Here is a 24,880-nt window from a genome sequence, read left to right on the forward strand (position 1 = left end):
TTGAATTTAGCAGGATACTTAAGAAGTGGTGTGGAAGATAATTTCTACATCATACTGAGATCATAATTTATTAAACCATTTGCCTATTGGGAGAGGGGCCATTTTAGGTGATTTCTAATTAATAGCTATTTTAAACTATAAATTGAATATCTTCATGCATTTGATTTTATATTATTTTGCAATTTTCCTTACAACAAATTTTTATAAGATAAAAATATCTTATTCAACTCTTTTTGGAATGAATTTGATGTATTTCATTAGTTTGTTAAGCATTATGTGAAATTTACTTCTTTTTTCTATATGTACCTTTCTCAATGTAATTCAGCATACATCTATTAAATAGCTACTAAGTGCTATTTATAATTTTATATACTGTGGGAAAGATCATAAATATAAGTCAAGGGGTTTACAATCGAATTGGGGAGATAAAGAATGTATAAACTATAAGACATTATGGAGGTCTCTGAATCCTAAATTGAAAAACAAACTATAGAAAATGGAGCAGCATCCAAAAGTTTAATTAGAGAAGAGATACAACCATACCCTAGTAGAACACTTTGGTTGAAATTTGTAGGATAGGTTAGAAGATACTTGAAAAGAGACTTGTGAAAACATTATTAGCAGCCAACAAGAATGAGATCTGAAGTACAGGGGAAAGAAATGGGAATGATCAATTCGGGATTCTGAAATTCAAAAATTCTTCTCTAAAAACCAGGGGAAAATCATCTTTAATGTGGGCAAAGCCAATGAACACTCTCCTTTATGGCCATTGAATGCTCAGGAACACCCAACATCCAAATATCTGTTTGTTTATGGAAAAAAGTGAGGACTCTCTCTGCATGATAAACAACCTTTTGTTGTTTAGTCTCTTAAGTCATGTGGACTCTTTTGCAATCCCATGAACTGGCAGGCTCCTCTGTCCATGTGATTTCCCAGGCAAGACTGCTAGGGCAGATTGCCATTTCCTTCTCCAGGGGATCTTCCAACCCAGGATTTGAACCTGTGTTTTCTGCATTGGTAGGCAGATTCTTTACCACTGAGCCACCAGAAAAGCCCTAAAAAGGAAGTGCATGGGTGTGTGCTCAGTCGTGTTGGAATCTTTGTGATTCCATGGACTTTAGCCCACCAGGATCCTCTGTCCGTGGGATTTTCCAGGCAAGAATGCTGGAGTGGGTTGCCATCTCCTACTCCAAGAGAGCTTTCCCACCCAGGGATCGAACCCACATCTCTTGCACTGGCAGGCAGATTCTTACCACTGGGCCACCTGCAAAGCCCAGAAAGGGAAAAGGGGGTCTAAGTTGGTTAAGGTAATTGACCATAATCAAAACAATTTTTAAAAGAGTTGAAAAATCATCATTTGTGATGTTTCAGTGAAGGCTAATATAGCTGTCTGGATAGATACTGTGCTATTTTTTGTGGTCAGTACAACACCCCTGTTTGTGTGTGCTAAGTCACTTCAATCATGTTCAACTCTTTGCAACCCTATGGACTGTAGCCCACCATGCTCCTCTGTCCATGGGATTATCCAGGCAAGAATACAGGTGTGGGTTGCCACGCCCTCCTCCAGGGCATCTTCCCAACCCAGGGGTTGAACCTGTGTCTCTTGCGTCTCCTGCATTGGCAGGCAGATTCTTTATCCCTGAGCTACCTGGGAAAATCTTGAGGATTTTGCTAAAAAGGCAGGTTCCAATTCAGTAGGTCGGGGTGGGGCCTGAGATTCTGCATTTCTAACAATCTCCCAAGAGATATCTCTGCCTGCTAGTTCACAGATCATACTTCAGGTAGCAAGGATCTAGAGTAGTGATTCTCAAATACAGTGTATTTGTTGGGCGTTAAATGGTTCTGAGACCAATGCCAGTGTGTGTGGGTGTGTATGTGCATGGGTGGGGGATGGTCCCCAGACACCAACAGACAATGTTCAGATACTAGCAAGATGTCCAAGAATTAAACTCTATTCTATTTACCCAGAGATAGTTTCAGATTCCACAAATTGAGAGCTCAGTCCTACAAGACTGCCCCCTCAGCCCTACTGTAGACACCAAGTCATAAACTCAGGTTATTACCAGTGCTTCTGACGAACTGGCTGCAGTTTGGAGATTCCAATGACCCCTCCTTGGACTTTGGACTTCAAATGCCAGTCGTTACCAGGTTGTTACCTATACTTCTGACCAACTGGCTAGAAATCAGAAATTCCCATGACCCTTTCCTTGGGTTTGCTTAATTTGCTAGAGCAGCTCACAGAACACAGAAAACCCATTTACTCACTAGATTACCAGTTTCTTATAAAGGTATGTAGCTTGGGAACAGCCAAAGGGAGAGATGCACAGGGAAAGGACACTGAGCTTCCATGCCCTCTCTAGGCACGCTGCTCTCCTGATCTTTTCAGGTTCACCAACCTGGAAGCTCCCTAAATCCTACTCTTTTGGGTTTTTATGGTGGCTTCATGACATGGGAATGATTAATTAAATCACTGGGCATTGGCTACTGATTCAACTTCCAGTCCCTCTCCCCTCCCCAGAAGTCAGAAGAGGGCAACTGAAAGTTACAACCCACAGGGTTTGCTCCATTGGTAACCAGGCCCACCATTATTTGCTTTGTAAGAGTCACCATACTAACACAACAAAAGACTTTAATTACTTTCAACATTTGGGAAATTACAAGAGTTTTGGGAGCTCTGAGCTAGGAACTGTGGTAGAAATACCAAATATATATGAGAAATATATTTTGACCATCTGGATGACCAAATATATATTTCTTATAAATCACAATATCACAGACATTTATTTCATTTTTATGTTACAAATAATGTGATCAACATACATTAACATAAATTTTTGTCTGAATACTGAATCTTTTTTTAAATGGCTAAGTGTCAAGGGTTTTCATATTCTTGCCGCATTACTCTCCAGAAAACATTGTACTGAGATTTCATTTTTGCTAACACTGAATAATTGTCTTTTAAATTAGTGAAAATAAGGTAAAACAGGAACACATAGTGGACAGAATTATAAATTAGTACAGTGTTTCCTGGAGAACAGTGTTGCAAGTACATGAAAAACCTTGAAAGTAGTACTCAGATGGGAGTCTCTTGTCATTTTAATCAGGTGACAACTAAGACTGGACACATACTATGACCTCTTTGCTTCCATGTTTAGAACATCAGCTGGGATAACTAGGACTTCTGGGGGCTGGTTACACATCTCTCTATCACAAACATGCTCTTCATGTGGATAGCTTGGGCTTCCTCACAGGATGATGGTCTCAGGGTAGCTGGACTTGTTACACAGCTGCTGACTTCTACTAGAGGAAGCTTTCTAAGGAACCCAGGTGGAAGTGGCAAGACTACTTAGCACTTAGTCTTGGAAGCCATTCAGTATCATTCCAACTGCATGCTGTTGGTCAAAAGCAAGTCATAAAGACAACTCAGATTCAAGGGGAAGAGACAGCTCGAGGGTACAAATCCTGGGAGATATAAAGGGATGTGTGTGTATAACTTTTTTTTTTTTTAATTGGCGTTGCAGATAACTTTTCAAATGTTAATTGGCTGTTTATAAACCATGACTTTAATTCTCAAGCTGCTATGAATGCTTTTTATTTACTGCAGGAAGAACCTGAAGAAGGAAGGGCAAGTATTTACAAGTCAGTGATCATCAACACTTCTAAGGAGATGATGTGCTTCAGTGACTATCCCATCCCAGATCATTATCCTAACTTCATGCACAACTCCCAGGTCCTGGAGTATTTCAGGATGTATGCCAAAGAATTTGACCTTCTAAAGTACATTCAATTTAAGGTAGGGAATTTTGTGGGTATCTCTGTGTTTGAAGTTGTTTGCAAAGTAAATGAATAATGTGGTTTCATTTAGCAGTGCTTATGTGTAGCTTGGTTTGATATGCTCATGTATCTATCCAATAGACTCCACACTGTGTCTTCTCTCTGACTGAAAAGTATCAGTGGGAAAGTCTCTCTTCTATGTATTTTGGCTACAGATCCAGGAAGCAACCTTCATTTCATTGCCTTCATTCTGTATCATTTGATTACAATAAACAAATGAGAACTGACAGGTATGGACACTTTGAAACCTTCTGGTGCCACAGTTTGTTCTACAACTTGCCACTTAGCCCTTTATGCTTTCTGAAGTGCTTTCCAAAGCATTTTTTATGTGACGACAACAACCCCATGAATTAGTTATTGAACAGTTATGAGAAAGCAAATAAGTCAACTCTGGTGTAGAGGAAAGAACACTGAATTGAGGAAAAAATCTTAAGTTTTATTCTGCTGCTAATCTACTTGTGACTTCAGGCAAGTAAGTTCCTCAACTTTGATGTGTCTTAGTTTTATTTTTAAAACAAGATGATTGTAGTATATCACCTCCTTGGTTCCTTCCTGCTGTAAAATCTTCCATGATATTTCTATCATTTTAAGCCATGACCATAAAAGAACCAGTATTTCTGACAGCTGGCAAAAAGCCCAAATCTTCTACTTTCTGATCATTCTACTAAATCATGCCTTTTTCTATTTAACAACAAAATTAAAATGGCAATATCCAGTAACGACTTCTAAAGTCAGTCGTTTACAGCCTAGTGGTGCTTCTCTTCACTTGTTAAAAACACTTAGGTTTGTTATCACACTAAGCAGTGAAGAAACAAATACCAAAAAAACAAAACAAACAAAAAAACAGTGATTTAACAGTCTTAAATACAGAGTTACAGGGTGATAAATGCCCTGAGATCTATACATTGCAGCTCAGAGGTGGGACACTTAACCCATCAGAGCTTGAATTATCAGGTACCAAGGACGTTTTCTTAGAGGAGATAATACCAAACTAAATGCTGAAGGGTGAGTATCTCCAAATGAAGAAAGCATAAAAGGATGGTCCAGGCAGAAGCACCGGCCTGTGTAAAAGTAAGAACATGCTAGAGAGGAACTATAAATAATATAGGATCACTTGGGTATATAAGAGTGGTATCTCTATCAGTCCACCAAGACATTATGGTCATAAATCCTAGAAGCACATAGGACATACTCTTAATGTTTCCTTAGACTAGGTAAAGTAACCCGTATTTGTTTTTAAAGCTAAAAACTATACCACTGACTATCCCATCTTGTATCTTCTTTCTTTCTAGTTATTTGTAAAATGGGCATTTATGGGAGTCAAAGAAGTTCATTTACACAAAACATGAGCCACTGAGATGTTTTTCTACTCTATTAGGAAAGGGAGCCTTATTAGCTCAGTCACACATTTAAGACTAGACAGTGAGAACAGAACTTGAGATAAGAAAGCATCAGAAGATCTCAGGATGTCTGGGAGTATGGGGAGGAATAGGCATTTAGTACATCAAGTGTCTTAGAAACACAAGAGAAGCCCAAATTTTATTTAAGTATCATATTGCCTTAGGGTATGGTCCAGGGCATATGGTCCAAGAAGGGCTTCCCAGGTGGCGCAGTGGTGAAGAATCCACCTGCCAATGCAGGAGACACAGCAGACTTCGATCCCTGTGTCAGGAATATCCCCTGGAGGAGGAAATGGCAACCCACTCCAGTATTCTTACCTGGAAAATCCCGTGGACAGAGGAGCCTGGTGGGCTACAGTCCAGGGGATCGCAAAGAGTCAGACATGATTGAGTGACTGAGCATACACACATGCATGGCCTAATAAAACTAGTAATTTGCACTTTTCTCAGAGAAGACAATGGCACCCCACTCCAGTACTCTTGCCTGGAAAATCCCAAGGATGCAGGAGCCTGGTAGGCTGCAGTCCATTGGGTCGCTAAGAGTCCGACACAACTGAGCGACTTCACTTTCACTTTTCACTTTCATGCATTGGAGAAGGAAATGGCAACCCACTCCAGTATTCTTGCCTGGAGAATCCCAGGGACGGGAGAGCCTGGTGGGCTGCCATCTATGGGTCACACAGAGTCGGACATGACTGAAGTGACTTAGCAGCAGCAGGAGAGGACAGTGCAATGTTAATTTGCCAACTCATTTGAATTAGGTCGCCTCATGAAAGTTTTCTCACTCTGACCAAGGCGGTGGTGGTTGTGATGGTTTAGTTGCTAAGTTGTGTCCTACTCTTGTGATCCCATGGACTATAGCCTGCCAGACTCCTTTGTCCATGGGATTTTCCCAGGAAAGAATACTGGAGTTGGTTGCCATTTCCTTTTCCAGGGGATTCTTTCCAACCCAGGGATCAAACTCTGGTCTCCTGCATTGCAGGCAGAATCTTTACCAACTGAGGCATGGCCCAAGAAAAGTAGTCATTTGTACTTTTCTAGAAGGAGAAGATAGTGCACCGTTAGTCTGCCGACTCTGTTTTATTTAGCTTGCCTCGTGAAAGTTTTCTCACTCTGACCATAGCCCGAAACAAAAATAGTTCTTATTTGTAGAGTATGAATATCAAATATCCCTGCCTTAGCCCTCTTATGTGGTATCAGCCCTTTCGTGTAACCCCGTGCAAAGACATACCTGTCAGGGAAGATGACCACTGCATATCTGTGGCTACAGTCCCCCGTGGTGATCCCTTTTCTTCTTAGACCACTGTTTGCAGTGTGAAGAAGCAACCTGATTTCCCCACTTCGGGCCAATGGGAGGTGGTCACGGAATCTGAAGGGAAAAAGGAGGTGTATGTCTTCGATGGAGTTATGGTTTGCACTGGCCATCACACCTATGCTCACTTACCCTTGGAAAGCTTCCCTGGTAAGTACCTACTAAGCAGGAAGACCCTTGAACCATGCCTGTGACCTGGTCCCTAAAGAATGGTCTGAGTGATTCCTACCTTGGGATGAAATAAGGCTTATCCTAATTCTGCATATTCTCCTGAAAAATGTTGTGGTAACTTGTATTAATAATATTTGGGAGGTAGAAATAACAGTAACATGGGGGTCTAGAGGAAAATTAGAAGGCTTTATATTTAGTTTCACAATGATTATAGTTTTTCTAAGGATAAAAAGAGTTGATCTGCATTAGACTGAACGAGGGCTTTAAAAAAATTTTATTGGAGTATAGATGATTTAAATATTGTGTTTTGAAAAGTTTCTGCTATATAGCAAAGTGAATCATATATCCACTCTTTTTAAGGTTCTTTTGCCACACAGGTCATTACAGAGTATTGAAAAGAGTTCCCTGTGCTATACAACAGGTCCTTACTATTGCTGTTCAGTTGTCAAGTTATGCCAGACTCTTTTGCGACCCAATAGACTGTGGCCCACCAGGATCCTTTATCCATGGGATTTCCCAGGCAAGAATACTCAAGTCAGTTGCCATTTCCTTCTCCAGGGCATCTTCTCAACCAAGGAATTGAACCCATGTTTCCTGCATTGGCAGGTGAATTCTTTACCACTGAGCCACCAGAGACCCCTTATTAGCTGTCTATTTACAGTGGTGTGTATATGCCAATCCCCATGTCCCAGTTTATCCCTCCCCCACTTTTCCTCCCTATAGAAGTTTGTTTTCTATAACTCTTTCTGTTTTGTAAATAAGTTCATCTGTGCAATTTTTTTAGACTCCACATATAAGAGATACCATATGATATTTGTCTTTCTCTGACTTATTTCACTCAGTTTGACAACCTTTAGGGGCATCCCTGTTGCTGCAAATGACATTATTTTGTTCTTTTTCATGACTGAGTAATATCTCATTGTATAAATGTACCACATCTCTTTATCCTGAATGAAGGCTTTTTTTTTTTTTTTTTTTTTAAGCAATGGAGGAAACAAACAGAAATATTGAGTTTCTAAGCAAGAAAATAAAGCTTAAAGAAAGAGTTAAATTACAGTCTTTGGCCTGGATTTTCATTTTGAGGGGAAAAAAATACTATATATGTGCTCAGTTGCTCAGTTTTCAACTCTTTGTGTTACCACTGGAGTGGGTTGCCATTTCCTCCTCCAGGGGATATTCTCAACCTAGGGATTGAACCCATGTCTTCCTGCATTGCACATGGATTCTATGTATACTCTAGAGTATATAAAAACATATATACTACAATTGAAATGGAAGTAGGTATTTACAGAAGATGAGAGGGTGGGGTGGGCAAAATAGGTAAAGGGGATTAAGAAATACAAACTACTAATTATAAAATAAGTCACAAGTAATATAATATACAGCACAAAGAATGTAGTCAAAATACTATAATATTGTTAGAGAAGAAAATGGTAACCCACTCCAGGGTTGTTGCCCAGAGAATCCAATGGACAGAGGAGCCTGGTAGGCTGCAGTCCGGAGGGTCACAAGGAGTCTGACACAACTTAGCATCTAAACCACTATAATATTGTAATAAGTTTGAATGTTGCATAATCTATAAAATATCAAGTTACTATGTTATACATCTGGAACTGATACAAGTCAACTACAAAAAAAAAAAAAGAAGAAGAAGAAGATGAAAAGACAAGAGAATGTTTTCTGAAGTAGTTTGGATTTGTGAGTCCACAAGTCCAAAATACAAACAGATCCTGAGGTAAGCAGACTACTTATGGTAAGGAAATCACAAGGTTTGACTCTGGGGCTATGGGAAAAGAAAACAGGCAAAAATATTTAAAAAGGTGACAGTGTGCTTGAATAAAAGGAGAATACATGGAGAATGTATGCATAAACTCTACAGACTGCAAAAAAATTGAATGACCATTACCCATTAATTATTTTTCCTTCTGTTGTAGGAATTGAGAAGTTCAAAGGACAATACTTCCATAGTCGAGATTATAAGAATCCAGACAGTTTCACTGGAAAGAGAGTCATTATAATCGGCATTGGGAATTCTGGAGGGGACCTGGCAGTGGAAATTAGCCACAGGGCCAAACAGGTTTGAATTAGTAAAATTATTTACTTTGCTTCACCAAGGAAGCCGCAGGACCCAACGGAGTGTATATACCTGCACACAGCCCATCAGTGCCAATGGCAAATGTAGGGATTGGTTTTGTAGCCTCAATTGGCAACATCATGATTGATGATGTGACTGAGCCAGGTTACAAGTTAAGATTTCCATCATTTATCTGGTCACTCTAAGGAATTCAGTTATGACCAAGGACTGTGCCCATAATCGCTCTCAGCTGTCTCTTCGGAGGGTGCTTCTGGCTTTGAAGAAGACCAAGTGATTGCTGGGAGAGCTTGTTAGAATGCAGCATCCAGTGGGGACCACCTGGTGGCCAGCAGAAGTGCTATGCTCTTATTTTGAAGGAAAGTGTACTGGGTCATTGAAGGCTTTTCACTCATAGGCTGGTAGGGGAATTTTCCCCTTCACTCTTCTTCACTCCCCAAATGAAAAAAAAAAAAAAAAAGCAGTCTAATCCTCTAAAGACAACAGACATCAGTATGAAAAGCATCCACATTGTAGCACATGCAAGCAGCTCTCCCCAGCTTCCGTGTACAATTAGTTAACATAGAATTACATCCACAGTAAAGCCATTTCTATGTCCTTGAGGGTTTTTTGATTGTTTTTTATTTTTTGTGTATCATAGATTTTGAACTGGGAAGAAAGTATCTTCATTATAAATTCCTAGAAAAAGACATCATTGTCTTTCTGGAATCATAAAGATTCATGTCTTTATGGAATCATAACTTTTTTGGCATAGTTAAATGCCTGGTTGTTCTTCAGTAACTTTAATTAAACATACATTTTAAATTACTTTTTAAAAAAATTACTTTTAAAAATAGAAGTTTAATGCCACAACTTTGTTAAATAACCTTTACCCAGAAATTCCATTCAATAACAGTTCTTCTCAGGTTTATCCCCATCTATTGCCACAGAACTGATTTTATATGTTACTCCATGAATTAATTCAATAAGCATTTATTAGGAAACAGTTATGTAAATAATAAAGGGTAAAAATGTACGGGGGTGATGTGATAAAAGAATTTTCAAAGTATGTGGTAGGAACCCAAGTCATGAACTTTCTTTAATACCATTGGCTTGTTAAATTGTCAGCTATACAGAAGCTTGGCCTTACAAGCACTCAGTTCAGTTCAGTCACTCAGTTCTGTCTGACTCTTTGCAACCCTATGAATCACAGCACGCCAGGCCTCCGTATCTGTCACCAACTCCCGGAGTTCACTCAGACTCACGTCCATCGAGTCAGTGATGCCATCCAGCCATCCCATCCTCTGTTGTCCCCTTCTCCTCCTGCCCCCAGTCCCTCCCAGCATCAGAGTCTTTTCCACTGAGCCAACTCTTTGCATGAGGTGGCCAAAGTATTGGAGTTTCAGCTTTAGCATCAGTTCTTCCAATGAACATCCAAGACTGATCTCCTTTAGAATGGACTGGTTGGATCTCCTTGCAGTCCAAGGGACTCTCAAGAGTCTTCTCCAACACCACAGATCAAAAGCATCAATTCTTCGGTGCTCAGCTTTCTTCACAGTCCAACTCTCATATCCATACATGACTACTGGAAAAACCATAGCCTTGACTAGATGGACCTTTGTTGGGAAAGTAATGTCTCTGCTTTTGAATATACTATGTAGGTTGGTCATAACTTTCCTTCAAAGGAGTAAGTGTCTTTTAATTTCATGACTGCAGTCACCATCTGCAGTGATTTTGGAGCCCCAAAAATAAAGTCTGACACGGTTTCCACTGTTTCCCCATCTATTTCCATGAAGTGATGGGACCAGATGCCATGATCTTCGTTTTCTGAATGTTGAGTTTTAAGCCAACTTTTTTACTCTCCTCTTTCACCTTCATCAAGAGGCTTTTTAGTTCCTCTTCACTTTCTGCCATAAGGGTGGTGTCGTCTGCATATCTGAGGTTATTTATATTTCTCTGGCCAATCTTGATTCCAGCTTGTGCTTCTTCCAGGTCAGCGTTTCTCCTAATGTACTCTGCATATAAGTTAAATAAGCAGGGTGACAATATACAGCCTTAACGTACTCTTTTTCCTATTTGGAAACAGTCTGTTGTTCCATGTCCAGTTCTAACTGTTGCTTCCTGACCTGCATACAGGTTTCTCAAGAGGCAGGTCAGGTGGTCTGGTATTCCCATCTCTTTCAGAATTTTCCACAGTTTATTGTGATCCATACAGTCAAAGGCTTTGGCATAGTCAATAAAGCAGAAATAGATGTTTTTCTGGAACTCTCTTGCTTTTTCCATGATCCAGCAGATGTTGACAATTTGATCTCTGGTTCCTCTGCCTTTTCTAAAACCAGCTTGAACATCTGGAAGTTCACGGTTCATGTATTGCTGAAGCCTGGCTTGGAGAATTTTGAGCATTACTTTACTAGCATGTGAGATGAGTGCAATTGTGCGGTAGTTTGAGCATTCTTTGGCATTGCCTTTCTTTGGGACTGGAATGAAAACTGACCTTTTCCAGTCCTGTGGCCACTGCTGAGTTTTCCAAATGTGCTGGCATATTGAGTGCAGCACTTTCACAGCATCATCTTTCAGGATTTGAAATAGCTCCACTGGAATTCCATCACCTCTACTAGCTTTGTTCGTAGTGATGCTTTCTAAGGCCCACTTGACTTCACATTCCAGGATGTCTGGCTCTAGGTCAGTGATCACACCGTTGTGATTATCTTGGTCATGAAGATCTTTTTTTGTACAGTTCTTCTGTGTATTCTTGCCACCTCTTCTTAATAACTTCTGCTTCTGTTAGGTCCATACCATTTCTGTTCTTTACTGAGCCCATCTTTGCATGAAATGTTCCCTTGGTATCTCTAATTTTCTTGAAGAGATCTCTAGTCTTTCCCATTCTGTTGTTTTCCTCTATTTCTTTACAAGCACTGAGGAACCATAAATTGCCAAAGAACAAGGCAGCAAGAGTGGGTTAAGGTAAGGTGGATATGTTTCTGATAAAGGTTTGTGACATATGTATTATTGTCACTATTTTATACATAGAGAAGTTTTTACTATTTTTTAAATAGAGGATAATTGCTTTATAATGTATTGGTTGAGAACTTTTTAACTGAAGCTCTGAGCATTTACATTACTTATAACCTATATTTTAAAAGTTACATAGACTGCACACAAAATCATTTGATTCCTAAGACCATGCATGCTCTTTCAACTGTGACACATAAAAGTGCTTAATTATGATAGTGCTTAAGGGCACCATTGGTGAGAATACATGTATGAAGTATATGATCATCCCGCTGTAGACAGGTCACCTTTTAACAGGAGGACTTAAACAAAAAACCATGAAACAAGGACTTCCCTGTCAGTACAGTGGTTAAGACTCCACTGCAGAGGGTGCGTGTTCAATCCCTGGTTGGGGAACTAAGATCCCACTTGCTGCATGGCATGGACCAAAAAAAACAAAAAACAAAAAAAACCCCCACAAAACATTGTACTTAAATAGCTTGCTGCTGCTGCTAAGTCACTTCAGTCATGTCCGACTCTGTGCAACCCCATAGACGGCAGCCCACCAGGCTCCCCCGTCCCTGGGATTCTCCAGGCAAGAACACTGGAGTGGGTTGCCATTTCCTTCTCCAATGCAGGAAAGTGAAAAGTGAAAATGAAGTCGCTCAGTCGTGTCCGACTCTTCACGACCCCATGGACTGCAGCCCACCAGCCTCCTCCATTCATGGGATTTTCCAGGCAAGAGTACTGGAGTGGGGTGCTATTGCCTTCTCCGCTTAAATAGCTTACAACCCTGGAAAGTATCTCTAGAGAGTGTTATAACGTAGACAAAGTGATGCTTTTGCCAAGTAGCTGAATACCAAACTTTTATTAGCTCTGAATGTGGACTTGAGCCAGCAGATGACACAGAAAGAGTGACCAGCTCCCATGTTGTTCTACTCGCAATATTCAGTTTTTCCCTTAAATAACTGAAACATTTCTTAAGCACAAGCTTTGGCATAGGTAAGACTTAGGTTAGAAATTCAGCTCTACCACTTAGTAGATCTATATGAGTTCAGGCAAATTATTCATCTTCTCCATGTTTCTCATCCATCAAATGGACATAACATTACCTACCTCAAGAGGTATTTATTTATTGATCAAATAAAAATACAGATAAAGGACCTAGTACAATGACTTACGGGTTATAATTCTCAATAAATGGAAATGGTGATGATGGTATGTTGGGAACTAGAAGATGTATGTGCTATACCTTCCACCTTGGAGAAAATACATTCGGAAAGACAAAAATCAGAATATACAATGTTAAATATCAGTATAATTGATGTTTTTTTGTAATAATGCAAACAATGTCAAAGAAAAGATTAAAGGTTTTAGATTAAATGATGTCCACTTGCTGTCAGCTTTATTGTCCCCTGATTTTAGATGAATTGGACAGGTGATAAGTGCTAGAGAAGTTCAGAAAATGGAGAGAAAATTATCAGCCAGAATGATCAGTGGTATCTTATGGAGGAGGGAGACTTGATTCTGGATCTTAAAAAGGAATAAGCTTTGGAGAATTTAGGGAATAGGGGGCCTTTCAGGGAGGCATAATGACATTAAACAGAAATGCAGTGGTAGCTTACAGCAAGATATATTCTTGTTCAGTGAATATACCAATTTAATTGTAAGCTTAGTGTTTGAGAAGAAAATGGCAGGAAATTTAAATAAATAAAGAGATAGGCAGGGAATAAAAAGCCAGATTAATGAGTTTGAACTTCATCTTGAAAAAAATGGGTTCCCATTTCTTCAGAGAATGGCAAAAGCAAAAATTATTTTTTCCCCATTCTCAGGTTTTCCTCAGCACCAGAAGAGGGGCTTGGGTCCTCAATCGTGTAGGAGACTATGGATATCCTTTTGATACAATTTTGTCATCTCGATTTAATCATTTGCTGAAGAAGATTATTGGTGAATCAGCAACAAATAGATATTTGGAAAAAAAGATTAACCAAAGGTTTAATCATGAAATGTTTGGCCTGAAGCCTAAACACAGGTATGTTCCAAGGCTTGGAGTTGGCAGGGATGGCCAAAGCAAAGTATAAAGGCTGTGCCCACAGACTAACAGTAGAGCTTATCTCTACCTGTACATGAAACAGATGCACAGAATCAGAAATCAGATTTCTACCTTGCCCCCACGGAAGTCCAAGATCTACTGGTCTGTAATTTTCAGTCTAGAATTCTCCTTGGCATTAATCATTTTATCATTCTCCAAGGTACGAGTTCTTTTTACATGATGCCCAACAGCAACAATAAAATGGTAGTAGAGGGCAGTGCATCCTTCACTCATCTAACAACTGAGCATCTGAGCCAAGCAGTAAACTGGCTTGAGAATACTGAGACTCAAGACCTAATAGTAATACTAACATCTTACCTTTCTGAAGACTTAATATAAGACAAACATGGTGCTAAATGTGTTACATGCATGATCTCATTTAGTCCTCACAGTAGCCCTATAGGTTGGTACTATTTTGATCTCCATTTTGCAAATATAAAAATTGACAATTAGAGAAACTAACTTGCCCGAGATCACGTAAGCAATAAATGAGAAATGGCTAGTTCTTTAAATACTCTAACAAGAAGACAGATGGTAGAATATGATGTTATAAGAGAAATGCATGGAGATTATGAAGGACAGAAGTCTTCACACAGAAGTGGACTGTGATAGCATTTCCAGAGGGTGATTTTAAATGCTTTTTACTCCCTCCAACTTTTAATTTTTTTTAATGTTTAGATTTACTTGCTATAAAATAGTAAGTACAATGAACACCCATATACCCTTCATTTAGGTTGACCTATTATTACCATTTCACTATATTTCCTTTCTCTCTCTTTCTGGAGGTATATAGATCCATACATATATAGTATCTATATATCCATGCATGCATTCATACATTTTTTCCCTGAACTATTTGAGAGTAACTGCTGCTGCTGCTGCTGCTAAGTCGCTTCAGTCATGTCCGACTCTGTGCGACCCCATAGACGGCAGCCCACCAGGCTTCCTGGTCCCTGGGATTCTCCAGGCAAGAACACTGGAGTGGGTTGCCATTTCCTTCTCCAATGCATGAAAGTGAAAAGTGAAAGTGAAGTTGCTCAGCTGTGTCTGACTCTGAGCAACTACTTGTAGTCAATAAGACACTTTACCCTACATTCTTTAGCATACATTGCCTAAGAAAAAGGGCATTCTTCTACATAAACATAATATAATTACCAGACTTAGCAAACTGAACATTGATAAACTACCATTATCTATTGATAATATATTGCATATTCAAATTTCCCAAATTGTTTCAATAATATTTGTAGCTTTTTATTTTGGAGCCACACTGTGTGGCTTAAAGTGCAGAGTCCTAACCACTGGATCACCAGGGAATTCTTTGTAGCTTTTTTATTTTTAAAATCTAGGATCCTGTCAGGTATTATACCATGGCATTCAGTTGTCATCTCTCTTTTGTCTCTCTTAATCTGAAATAATTCTCTATTTTTTACACGGATTTTTGTTTTTTTTAAGAATTGAAGCCATTTGTTTTGCAGGAAGTCTCTAAATTTGGACTTTCATAGTTATTCTTCCTCTATTATATTTAGATTAAATGGTTCTGGTGCCAATACTCATAGGTTGTGTTGTGCCTTCTTGGTGGATCACATGAGAAACCAAATGACAACAGTTTATTGCATATTAATGATGTTAAATTTGATCACATGGATTTGGTAGTAGCTACCAGGTTTCTCTTCTGTAAAGATATTTTTTTCCTTTGAAATTAATCAGTGGGATGATACTTGGAGAGTGTGTTTCCCAACAAACTTTCAGCCATTTATTTGACCCAATTATGGAAACTGTAGCATCCAAAACTTTGGGAATCACAAAATAAACTGAGTCTTTATGAAATAATAGGAGATAGTCAAACAAAATGGGTAAGGAAGTAGCGTTCTAATTATAAATACAAGGTCTTAGAATAGCAAAAAATACATTATGCTGTAAGACCTGCATATAGTTTTGTTGGGCTGGACTACTAGGCAGAGATAGAAGAGTGCCTGAGTACATCTCCAGGTTCACTGGAAATAAATAAAATAAAAAGTTTAGAACGAAGACAGTCCAGAGCCATCATCAAAAGGTTTTAACCGAGTGACATAATAATAATAAATACATTTTTGAACAATCACTCCCAAAAAAAATGTAGAACATAGATTGAAGGGGGATGGAGCAGAAGACCCTGAAGACAACTATAACAGTCCAGGTGAAACAGAGAATGAGTAAAACAATTCTGAAGATGTTTAAAGGAGAAAGGGTGGCCTTGGTAACCAGATATAAGACTCACAGTTCTGTGATTTGGGCAACAGTGTGGAATTGTGGTACTGTTAGTGAAAAGGAGTAAGTTTGGAGAGAAAGATGAAATGAGGTTAGAATGAGAACAGAATCACAAACCTAAAGGTTTGAGTCAAAGAATTACTAAATGCAACAAGCCAGTAATACTGTTTAAACAGACCAGTTCCTGAGAAGAGGCCAGCTCTGTCCGAACATGACAGGCTGAGGATTATCAGAGCCTGTTAACACAATATCCAAGGATTCAGACTGTTTTTAGAAAGGTCCAAATTCTGCAAACCTGTCATTTTTTTGTCACCTTATCCTATACTATTTCTAGGAAATACCACTTACCATGCCCAGAGGATCTCAAGGGAGTTCATAAAAAACCATTTTGATATAAATCCTAAAGTCCTAGGCTGCAGGACCTTAGGCAAGTAGTCACTTAACTTCTTTAGTCCTCAGTTTCCTCATCTATAAAACCTGGATAATGGTAACTGTCCTGCCTCCTTCATTAGGTTTATGTTAATGTATGTAAAATCAATTTATAAAAGTAAATTACTATACACATGTAGTTCATTATACAGTTTGGAAAACGATGGTTCAAGTCTACCTCCTGGGCCTTTGAAACTAAAATGAGGCTCAGTAGGATGCTGATAATACAGTTCTGCAGACTTTCTGACATATGGATAGAAACCACTAGACTGTGGCCTTATTATGTCACCAAGAGCATTATTATTCCTTGAGAAACCATACATGTACTTTTCAAATAAGACCATTCTTCCCTTACTTCTCCAACATCTCCCCTTTCAATGCCTTCCACAGTCCAACATCTACTCTGAGATCGTCCTTATCTTTATCAAGCTGGTATATATTAGACTGTTTCCAAATTTCATGAATAAAGGGAGACTATTGGCATATTGATTAACCACCTCAATTGAAGCAGAATTTTACTTACATGGTAATGATTTCTCTCTCTCTCTCTCATGATCTCTCTCATTTCTCCTTTATCATCATTCACAGAGCTCTCAGTCAGCATCCAACAATAAATGATGACCTGCCAAACCGTATAATTTCTGGCTTTGTGAAGGTAAAAACAAATGTGAAGGAGTTCACAGAGACAGCAGCCATATTTGAGGACGGCTCCAGGGAAGATGACATTGATGCTGTTATCTTTGCTACAGGCTATAGCTTTGCATTTCCTTTTCTTGAAGATTCTGTCAAAGTAGTCAAAAACAAGGTATCCCTGTATAAAAAGGTCTTCCCTCCTAACCTTGAAAAGCCAACTCTTGCAATCATAGGCTTGATCCAGCCCTTGGGTGCCATTATGCCCATTTCAGAGCTCCAAGGACGCTGGGCCACTCAAGTATTTAAAGGTAAGTGACCATGTAAGATGATTACCTGATTACTTAGCAGTATGTTTAATTATATTTATGTTCTTGCTTATAAATAGCCAGATAGATAGTATGTATGATTAAAACAGTGCCTGGCACAAAGTTAGTGCTCAAAAATTAATTGTTGAGGGAATATAAAGTAGTAATTTATAACCATGGACCTATAGCAAAATCTCCTGGGAAATTTTCCCAAAATAGGCATGTTTTGCTGGTGGTATTTAGTTAATAAGTCCGAGATGGAGCTGATATAAAATCATTGAGAAAATGTTCCCCAGGTGATTAAAATGTGCACTCCAGATTAAAATCCACTCTTCTAGATTTTAGAAAATGGATACATATTTGTGAAGCAGTCTTCTTTTATTATAGTTAGAGAAAGTCAAATATAGAAGTGCTGTGACTTGATTTCAGCAAAAAATTAAGACCTGGTAAAGACTAGTCCAGAATATAGAAGATTCAGCCACTCAAATTCTCAATTTCCCCCTTTATAGTCCCTTTTTCAGACAGTTTTGGCTATGAGAACATGAGAAAAAACTGTAGGGTTTGGGATAGTAGGTTCAGCATGAATTAGCAGAATAATGTGGCTTCTAAAAGACTTAATTATACCTGACATCATTAAAAAACTATAATATCCTGGAATTTACAAAATTCTTCTCTAAGTCAGACCACACTGTGGTCAGACCACACCTAAAGATATTTTAAAAGTGAAACTGGAGTACATTAAAAGGAGAGAGATAAGAATGGTTAAGGGATTTGAAAATGTGCCATTTGAAGTACTAAAAAGGAGCTGACATATAGATTCAGGGATCAGATCTGATAGACAGAGTACCTGAAGAACTATGGATGAAGGTTCATAACATTGTATAGGAGGCAGTGATCAAAACCATCCCTAAGAAAAAGAAATGCAAAAAGGCAAAATGGTTGTCTCAGGAGGCCCTAAAAATAGCTGAGAAAAAAAGAGAAGTGAAAGGCAAAGGAGAAAAGGAAAGATATACCCATCTGTATGCAGAGTTCCAAAGAATAGCAAGGAGAGATAAGAAAACCATCCTAAGTGAACAATGCAAAGAAATAAAGGAAAATAATAGAATGGGAAAGACTAGAGATCACTTCAAGAAGATTAGAGATACCAAAAGCACATTTCATGCAAAGATGGGCATAATAAAGGACAGAAACACTATGGACCTAACAGAAGCAGAAGATATTAAGAAGAGGTGGCAAGAATACACAGGAAAACTATACAAAAAAGATCTTAATGACCTAGACAACTATGATGGTGTTATCACTCACCTGGAGTGTGAAGTCAAGTGGGCCTTAAGAAGCATCACTACAAATAAGGGTAGTGGAGGTGATGGAATTCCAGCTGAGCTATTTTAAATCCTAAAAGATGGTGCTGTGAAAGTGCTGCAGTCAAAATGCCAGCAAATTTGGAACACTCAACAGTGGCCACAGGACTGGAAAAGTTCAGTTTTCATTCCAATTCCAAAGAAGAGAAATGCCAAAGAATGTTCAAACTACCACACAATTGTACTCATTTCACATGCTAGCTAGGTAATGCTCAAAATCCTTCAAGCTAGGCTTCAACAGCGTGTGAACCAAGAAATTCCAGATGTACGAGCTGGATTTAGCAAAGGCAGAGAAACCAGAGATCAAATTGCCAACATCTGTTGGATCACAGAAAGAGCAAAAGAATTCCAGAAAAACATATACTTTTGCTTTATTGACTATGCAAAAGCCTTTGACTGTGTGAAAAGTGAAAGTTGCTCAGTTGTGTCCAACTGTTTGTAACCCTATGAAATTCACCAGGCCAGAATACTGGAGTGGGTAGCCTTTTCCTTCTCCAGGGGATCTTCCTAACCCAGGGATCAAAGCCAGCTCTCCCTCATTGCAGGCGAATTCTTTACCAGCTGAGCCACCGGGGAAGCCCCTTTGACTGTGTGGATCACAACTGTCTGTGAAAAATTCTTAAAGAGATGGGAATACCAGACCACCTCACCTACCTCCTGAGAAATCTGTAGGCAGGTCAAGAAGCAACTGTGAGAACCAGACATGGAACAACAGACTGGTTCCAGATCGGGAAAGGAGTATTTCAAGGCTGTATATTGTCATCCTGCTTATTTAACTTATATGCAGAGTACATCATGCAAAATGCTGGGCTGGATGAAGCACAAGTTGGAATCAAGATTGCTGGGAGAAATATTAGTAACCTCACATATGCAGATGACACTGCCCCAATGGCAGAAAGTGAAGAACTAAAGAGCCTCTTGATGAAAGTGAAAGAGGAGAGTGAAAAACATTCAAAAAGCTAAGATCATGGCATCCGGTCCCATCACTTCATGGCAAATAGATGGGGAAACAATGGAAACAGTGATAAACTTTATTTTCTTGGGCTCCAAAATCACTGCAGATGGTGACTGCAGTGATGAAATGAAAAGACGCTTGCTCCATGGGAGAAAAGCTATGACAAACCTAGACAGCATATTAAAAAGCAGAGACATTACTTTGCTGACAAAGGTCCATCTAGTCAAAGATATTGTTTTTCCAGTAGTCATGTATGGCTGTGAGAAACAGCCATAAAGAAGGCTGAGTGCCGAAGAATTGTTACTTTTTAACTGTGGTGTTGGAGAAGACTGTTGAGAGTGCCCTGGCCTGCAAGGAGATCCAACCAATCCATCCTAGGGGAAATTAGTCCTGTATATTCGTTGGAAGGACTGATGCTGAAGCTGAAGTTCCAATACTTTGGCCACCTGATGTGAAGAAGTGACTCACTGGAAAAGAGCTTGATACTGGGTAAGATTGAAGACAGGAGGAGAAGGGGATAACAGAGGATGAGATGGTTGGATGGCATCACTGACTCAGTGGACATGAGTCTGAGTAAGCTCTGGGAGTTGGTGATGGACAGGGGAGCCTGGCATGCTGCAGTTCATGGGGTCACAAAGATCGGACATGACTGAGTGACTCAACTGAACGGATTCAGAGTTCTTATAAAAATTACAGCTTCTTCCCTAGTGAATACTTCATGGTAGTAGAGAAAAAGAAACTATGGTGATAGATGGGAGTGAAAACTAGTACAACCACTATGGAGAACAGTGTAGAGATTCCTTAAAGAACCAGAAATAGAACTGCCATACAGCCTAGCAATCCCACTGCTGGGCATACACACTGAGGAAGCCAGAATTGAAAGAGACACACGTACCCCAATGCTCATTGCAGCACTGTTTACAATAGCTAGGACATGGAAGCAACCTAGATGTCCATTGGTAGAAGAATGGATAAGGAAGTTTTGGTACATATACACAATGAAATATTACTCAGCTATAAAAAAGAATGCATTTGAGTCAGTCCTGACGAGGTGGATGAAACCAGAGCCTATTATACAGAGTGAAGTAAGCCAGAAAGAGAAACACCAATACAGTATATTAATGCATATATATAGAATTTAGAAAGACAGTAAAGATGACCCTATATCCAAGACAGTCAATGAGACATAGATGTAAAGATCAGACTTTTGGACTACGTGCGAGAAGGAAAGGTTGGGACGATATGAGAGAATAGCATTGAAAATGTATATTACCATATGTAAAATAGATGACCAGTGCAAGTTCGATGCATGAAGCAGGGCACTCAAAGCTGGTGCTCTGGACAACCCAGAGGAATGGGTGGGAGGGAGGTGGGAGAGGGGTTCAGGATGGTGGGACACATGTACACCCATGGCTGATTCATGACAATATATGGCAAAAACCACCACAATATTGTGAAGTAATTAGCCTCCAATTAAAATAAATAAATTTTTTTAAAAAAGATTAGCAAAAAAAAAAAAGAGCTTTCCCAGATTTCCCCAAAGTTCTTTCATTTCTTTTCTTTTTCTTTTAATTTTTTGGCCACACCACAGGGCACATAGGATCATAGTTCTCCAACCAGGGATCAAACCCGTGTCCCCTGCATTGGAAGCATGGAGTCCTAACCACAGGGACTACCAGGGATGTCCCAGAGTTCTTTCATTTCTTAATTCTTTAATTCTATCCAGTAGATTGTGTACTCCTTGAGCGCTGGACCAGCAATCCAATGCAAGTAACCCATTAAGTTGGCTAATTCCAGTCATATTAAGTGGATCTTTTAAGTGGTCAATTAAGTAAGAGGAAAAAGTTGCATTAAAATAGGCCACAGTACCTTAATATATTTTGAACAAACAACTGAGACTCTTCCAGAACAAGTGAACTATTGAGAGGATTAGGGAAAAAACATTTGGAAGATTCTGCATTACGGCTGTGGGATTAGGGGATTTTAGGGGAATTGTATAAAAAGCCCAGTTTTCTATGCTAGCAGAGCTTAGTGCTAATTCCTCCAGCTTTCTTTTAACACTCGGAAAGAATCATCAGAGAATCCCTATAAATTTATCAAACTTCCAAAAGGAACCCTGAGTTTCTTCTAATACTCATACCCCTACATTCTACCTACCAAATTTCTTGCCTTTCTCATCCCTGAATTCTACCCTCACTGTGCTGATTTTAAGCCTTTAGAATCAGCTAATTTCACACATGCCCAGCTCAGCCTGTCTTCTTGCCTGATGTGTTCTTTCCTACCAAGTCCCAATTCTCTTCTTCCTTTGTTCTCTAGAATTACTATTCTCTTGTTAAGGAAATATTACACCCTTTTGTAGAACACTAAGTCTACTTGCTTGCCTTGACCAAAATCTAGTTTTCTTTAATCTTTGTCTCTTTTGTAACCTCTCAAGAGCCCTTGCAAGGATCCCACTTTCATTTAGTAACTTTCTTCCCTTGCAAACCATATGAAATGATACAATTCTCTGGATCACAAGGAGGCATTATGTCATAGCATGGCATTCGAGTTCCTTCACAAATTGGATAAAGGCTGCTTTTTCAGGCCTATCTTTCACTTCTTTTACCATATATCCTATCATTTTCTAGATCCTATCATCTTCTAAATCTTCTAGCTGACTTACCCACTAAGCAGCAACACAGCAGGTAATATGTTGAAAGCTCTTTGTTTTTCTGGCTGCAAACTGGGTCCACCTTGCAGGGCACAGGCTTCTCTAGTTGTAGTGCGAGGGCTTAGCTGCTCTGCTGCATGTGGGTTCTGAGTTCCCTAACCAGGGATTGAACCCACTCCCCTGCATTGGAAGACAGATTCTGAACCACTAGACCACCAGGGAAGTCCCTGAAAGTTCTTTAAATACAAGAGTCAAGTTTATTTGCCTTTGTCTTCCAAGACTAGACCAATGCCTAGCACATGGGAGGCAGCTAATAAATCTCTAGTCAATGAATGCAAGTCCAGCTTTGGTGGTTTTCTAAACTCTACAGTTGTTCAGTCCCTAAGTCATGTCTGACTCTTTGCAACCCCATGGACTGTAGCATGCTGGGCTCCACTTTAGAGTTGGGTTTAGAGTTGGATACAACCAACGGAGGAAATGAACAGGCTTTTTCTACACAAATAAGGAGTAAAGGGGAAGGCATACAAGACAGAGAAAACAGCAGAAGCAAAGGCATAAGGTATGAGTACCTTTAGAGTTGGCTCAAATTTTCTCTATGGCATAGTGCCTATAAATTCCTGGCAAATTGTTAAGTACTATCCTACCTTTGTTTAGCCATGTCCTTGATGTTGGTGTTAAATTCCTGCTACTGGAACTCTTTGTGCATTGGTGCATAAATTTATTTGTTAAGACTGGGTATTGAGTTGCCTTTAACCTTACCCCTCACTGTCACCAAATAAAAAAGCTTGTAAGGTAAGGTTTATTCCCCAAGGGACTTAAGGCATAAAACAGATTGACAGTTTATTTTTACTTCCTTCTCTCTGTGGTATAAAGCCCCTTTGTGATTGAGTACAAGAACAGATGTGTTTCCCATCATCCTCCCACCCTTTTACTTTGAACCTAACTTTTCATATAATTTTTATCATTTTCTCATGTCCATATCTCATTTCCCAGTTGAAAGACTATTTTAGGGAGGAGGCGGATATTGGTTGGAAAGCAGATTAGGAGAAATTTCTTCCAAAGACAAAGTGGGAAAGAGTAAGCTACCAAAGTTAATATGGTTATATTCTGGTGGTGGAAGGGTAAGGTGATCAACTGAATGTGTAACTTCCTTGGTACAGAAAACTAGCCTGTATTCCTTTGAATTCTCCATAGCATGGTCATTGTTAATAGGATTATTATTCAGACTGAGGTAATTTTACACATAAATTTTTGATTTTTTTTTTCTCTTTAGGGTTAAAGACATTGCCCCCACAAAGTGAAATGATGACAGAAATAGCTAAAGTTCAAGAGGATATGGCAAAACAGTAAGAATTCTCCCAATTTTTCCCACTCAATTCTTAATAAGAGCAATGTTGTACTATATTTATTTTCCTTGTGTTCATTTAAGGATTTAGATATTTTGAAGGAAAGGAAATAATAGTTTGTCACAACAGAATAGAGAAATACCACCAAGTGATTTGAGTATGGATGGGAAAGGAGATAAGAGCTTAAGAAAATCCTATGTGTAAGGCCTAAAAGAAAAGTCAAGTAGGAAAAAGTACACGGAGGGAAAACCAGGTATGTTATTTTGGCAAGAATTACTTGAAGGGCTGTTAGAGCTGCCAGAGAAAGGAGGGGCAGCAATGAATTAATGAGGGGTGGAGCTGCCAGAGAAAGGAGGGGCAGCAATGAATTAATGAGGGGTGGAGCTGCCAGAGAAAGGAGGGGCAGCAATGAATTAATGAGGGGTGGAGCTGCCAGAGAAAGGAGGGGCAGCAATGAATTAATGAGGGGTGGAGCTGCCAGAGAAAGGAGGGGCAGCAATGAATTAATGAGGGGTGGAGCTGCCAGAGAAAGGAGGGGCAGCAATGAATTAATGAGGGGTGGAGCTGCCAGAGAAAGGAGAGGCAGCAATGAATTAATGAGGGGTGGAGCTGCCAGAGAAAGGAGGGGCAGCAATGAATTAATGAGGGGTGGAGCTGCCAGAGAAAGGAGGGGCAGCAATGAATTAATGAGGGGTGGAGCTGCCAGAGAAAGGAGGGGCAGCAATGAATTAATGAGGGGTGGAGCTGCCAGAGAAAGGAGGGGCAGCAATGAATTAATGAGGGGTGGATATGGTCAAATTACAAATCTGTAGGTAGACTTGCAGATCTGCAGAGGACATTTGCTGGCTGGCCTGTGACAGCATACTCAGGCCCCAGTAGCTCTTGGTATGAACAGTCTATATGATCTGGGAAGGTGGTACCATCAGCTAGCTGCTTAGTGCTTATTTAGCAATCTGAATTTCAGAACTTAAACTTATTCACTGGGGGATTTTTATTTGAACGAAGTTGATGTTGATCAAGTCCTAAAAGTCAGAGGCACAATCACCCCATGCCCAAAGATGTGGTTTTCTTCAGTTATAT

At 39.5% G+C, this 24,880-nt stretch overlaps 1 protein-coding gene across 2 annotated transcripts in view; it reads left to right on the top strand.

Moving 5' to 3' along the window:
• FMO5 (flavin containing dimethylaniline monoxygenase 5) overlaps positions 1-24,880 on the top strand; it is a 43,103-nt gene that overhangs the window by 13,627 nt on the left and 4,596 nt on the right. For both annotated transcript variants that reach the window (NM_001101304.1, XM_059884938.1), the window contains 6 exon segments: positions 3,605-3,793; positions 6,534-6,696; positions 8,652-8,794; positions 13,612-13,811; positions 17,139-17,491; positions 23,728-23,800. In NM_001101304.1, the coding sequence (NP_001094774.1) occupies positions 3,605-3,793; positions 6,534-6,696; positions 8,652-8,794; positions 13,612-13,811; positions 17,139-17,491; positions 23,728-23,800 (1,121 nt within the window).

This window comes from Bos taurus, chromosome 3 (assembly GCF_002263795.3).
Source record: "Bos taurus isolate L1 Dominette 01449 registration number 42190680 breed Hereford chromosome 3, ARS-UCD2.0, whole genome shotgun sequence".
NCBI classification, from domain to species: domain Eukaryota; kingdom Metazoa; phylum Chordata; class Mammalia; order Artiodactyla; family Bovidae; genus Bos; species Bos taurus.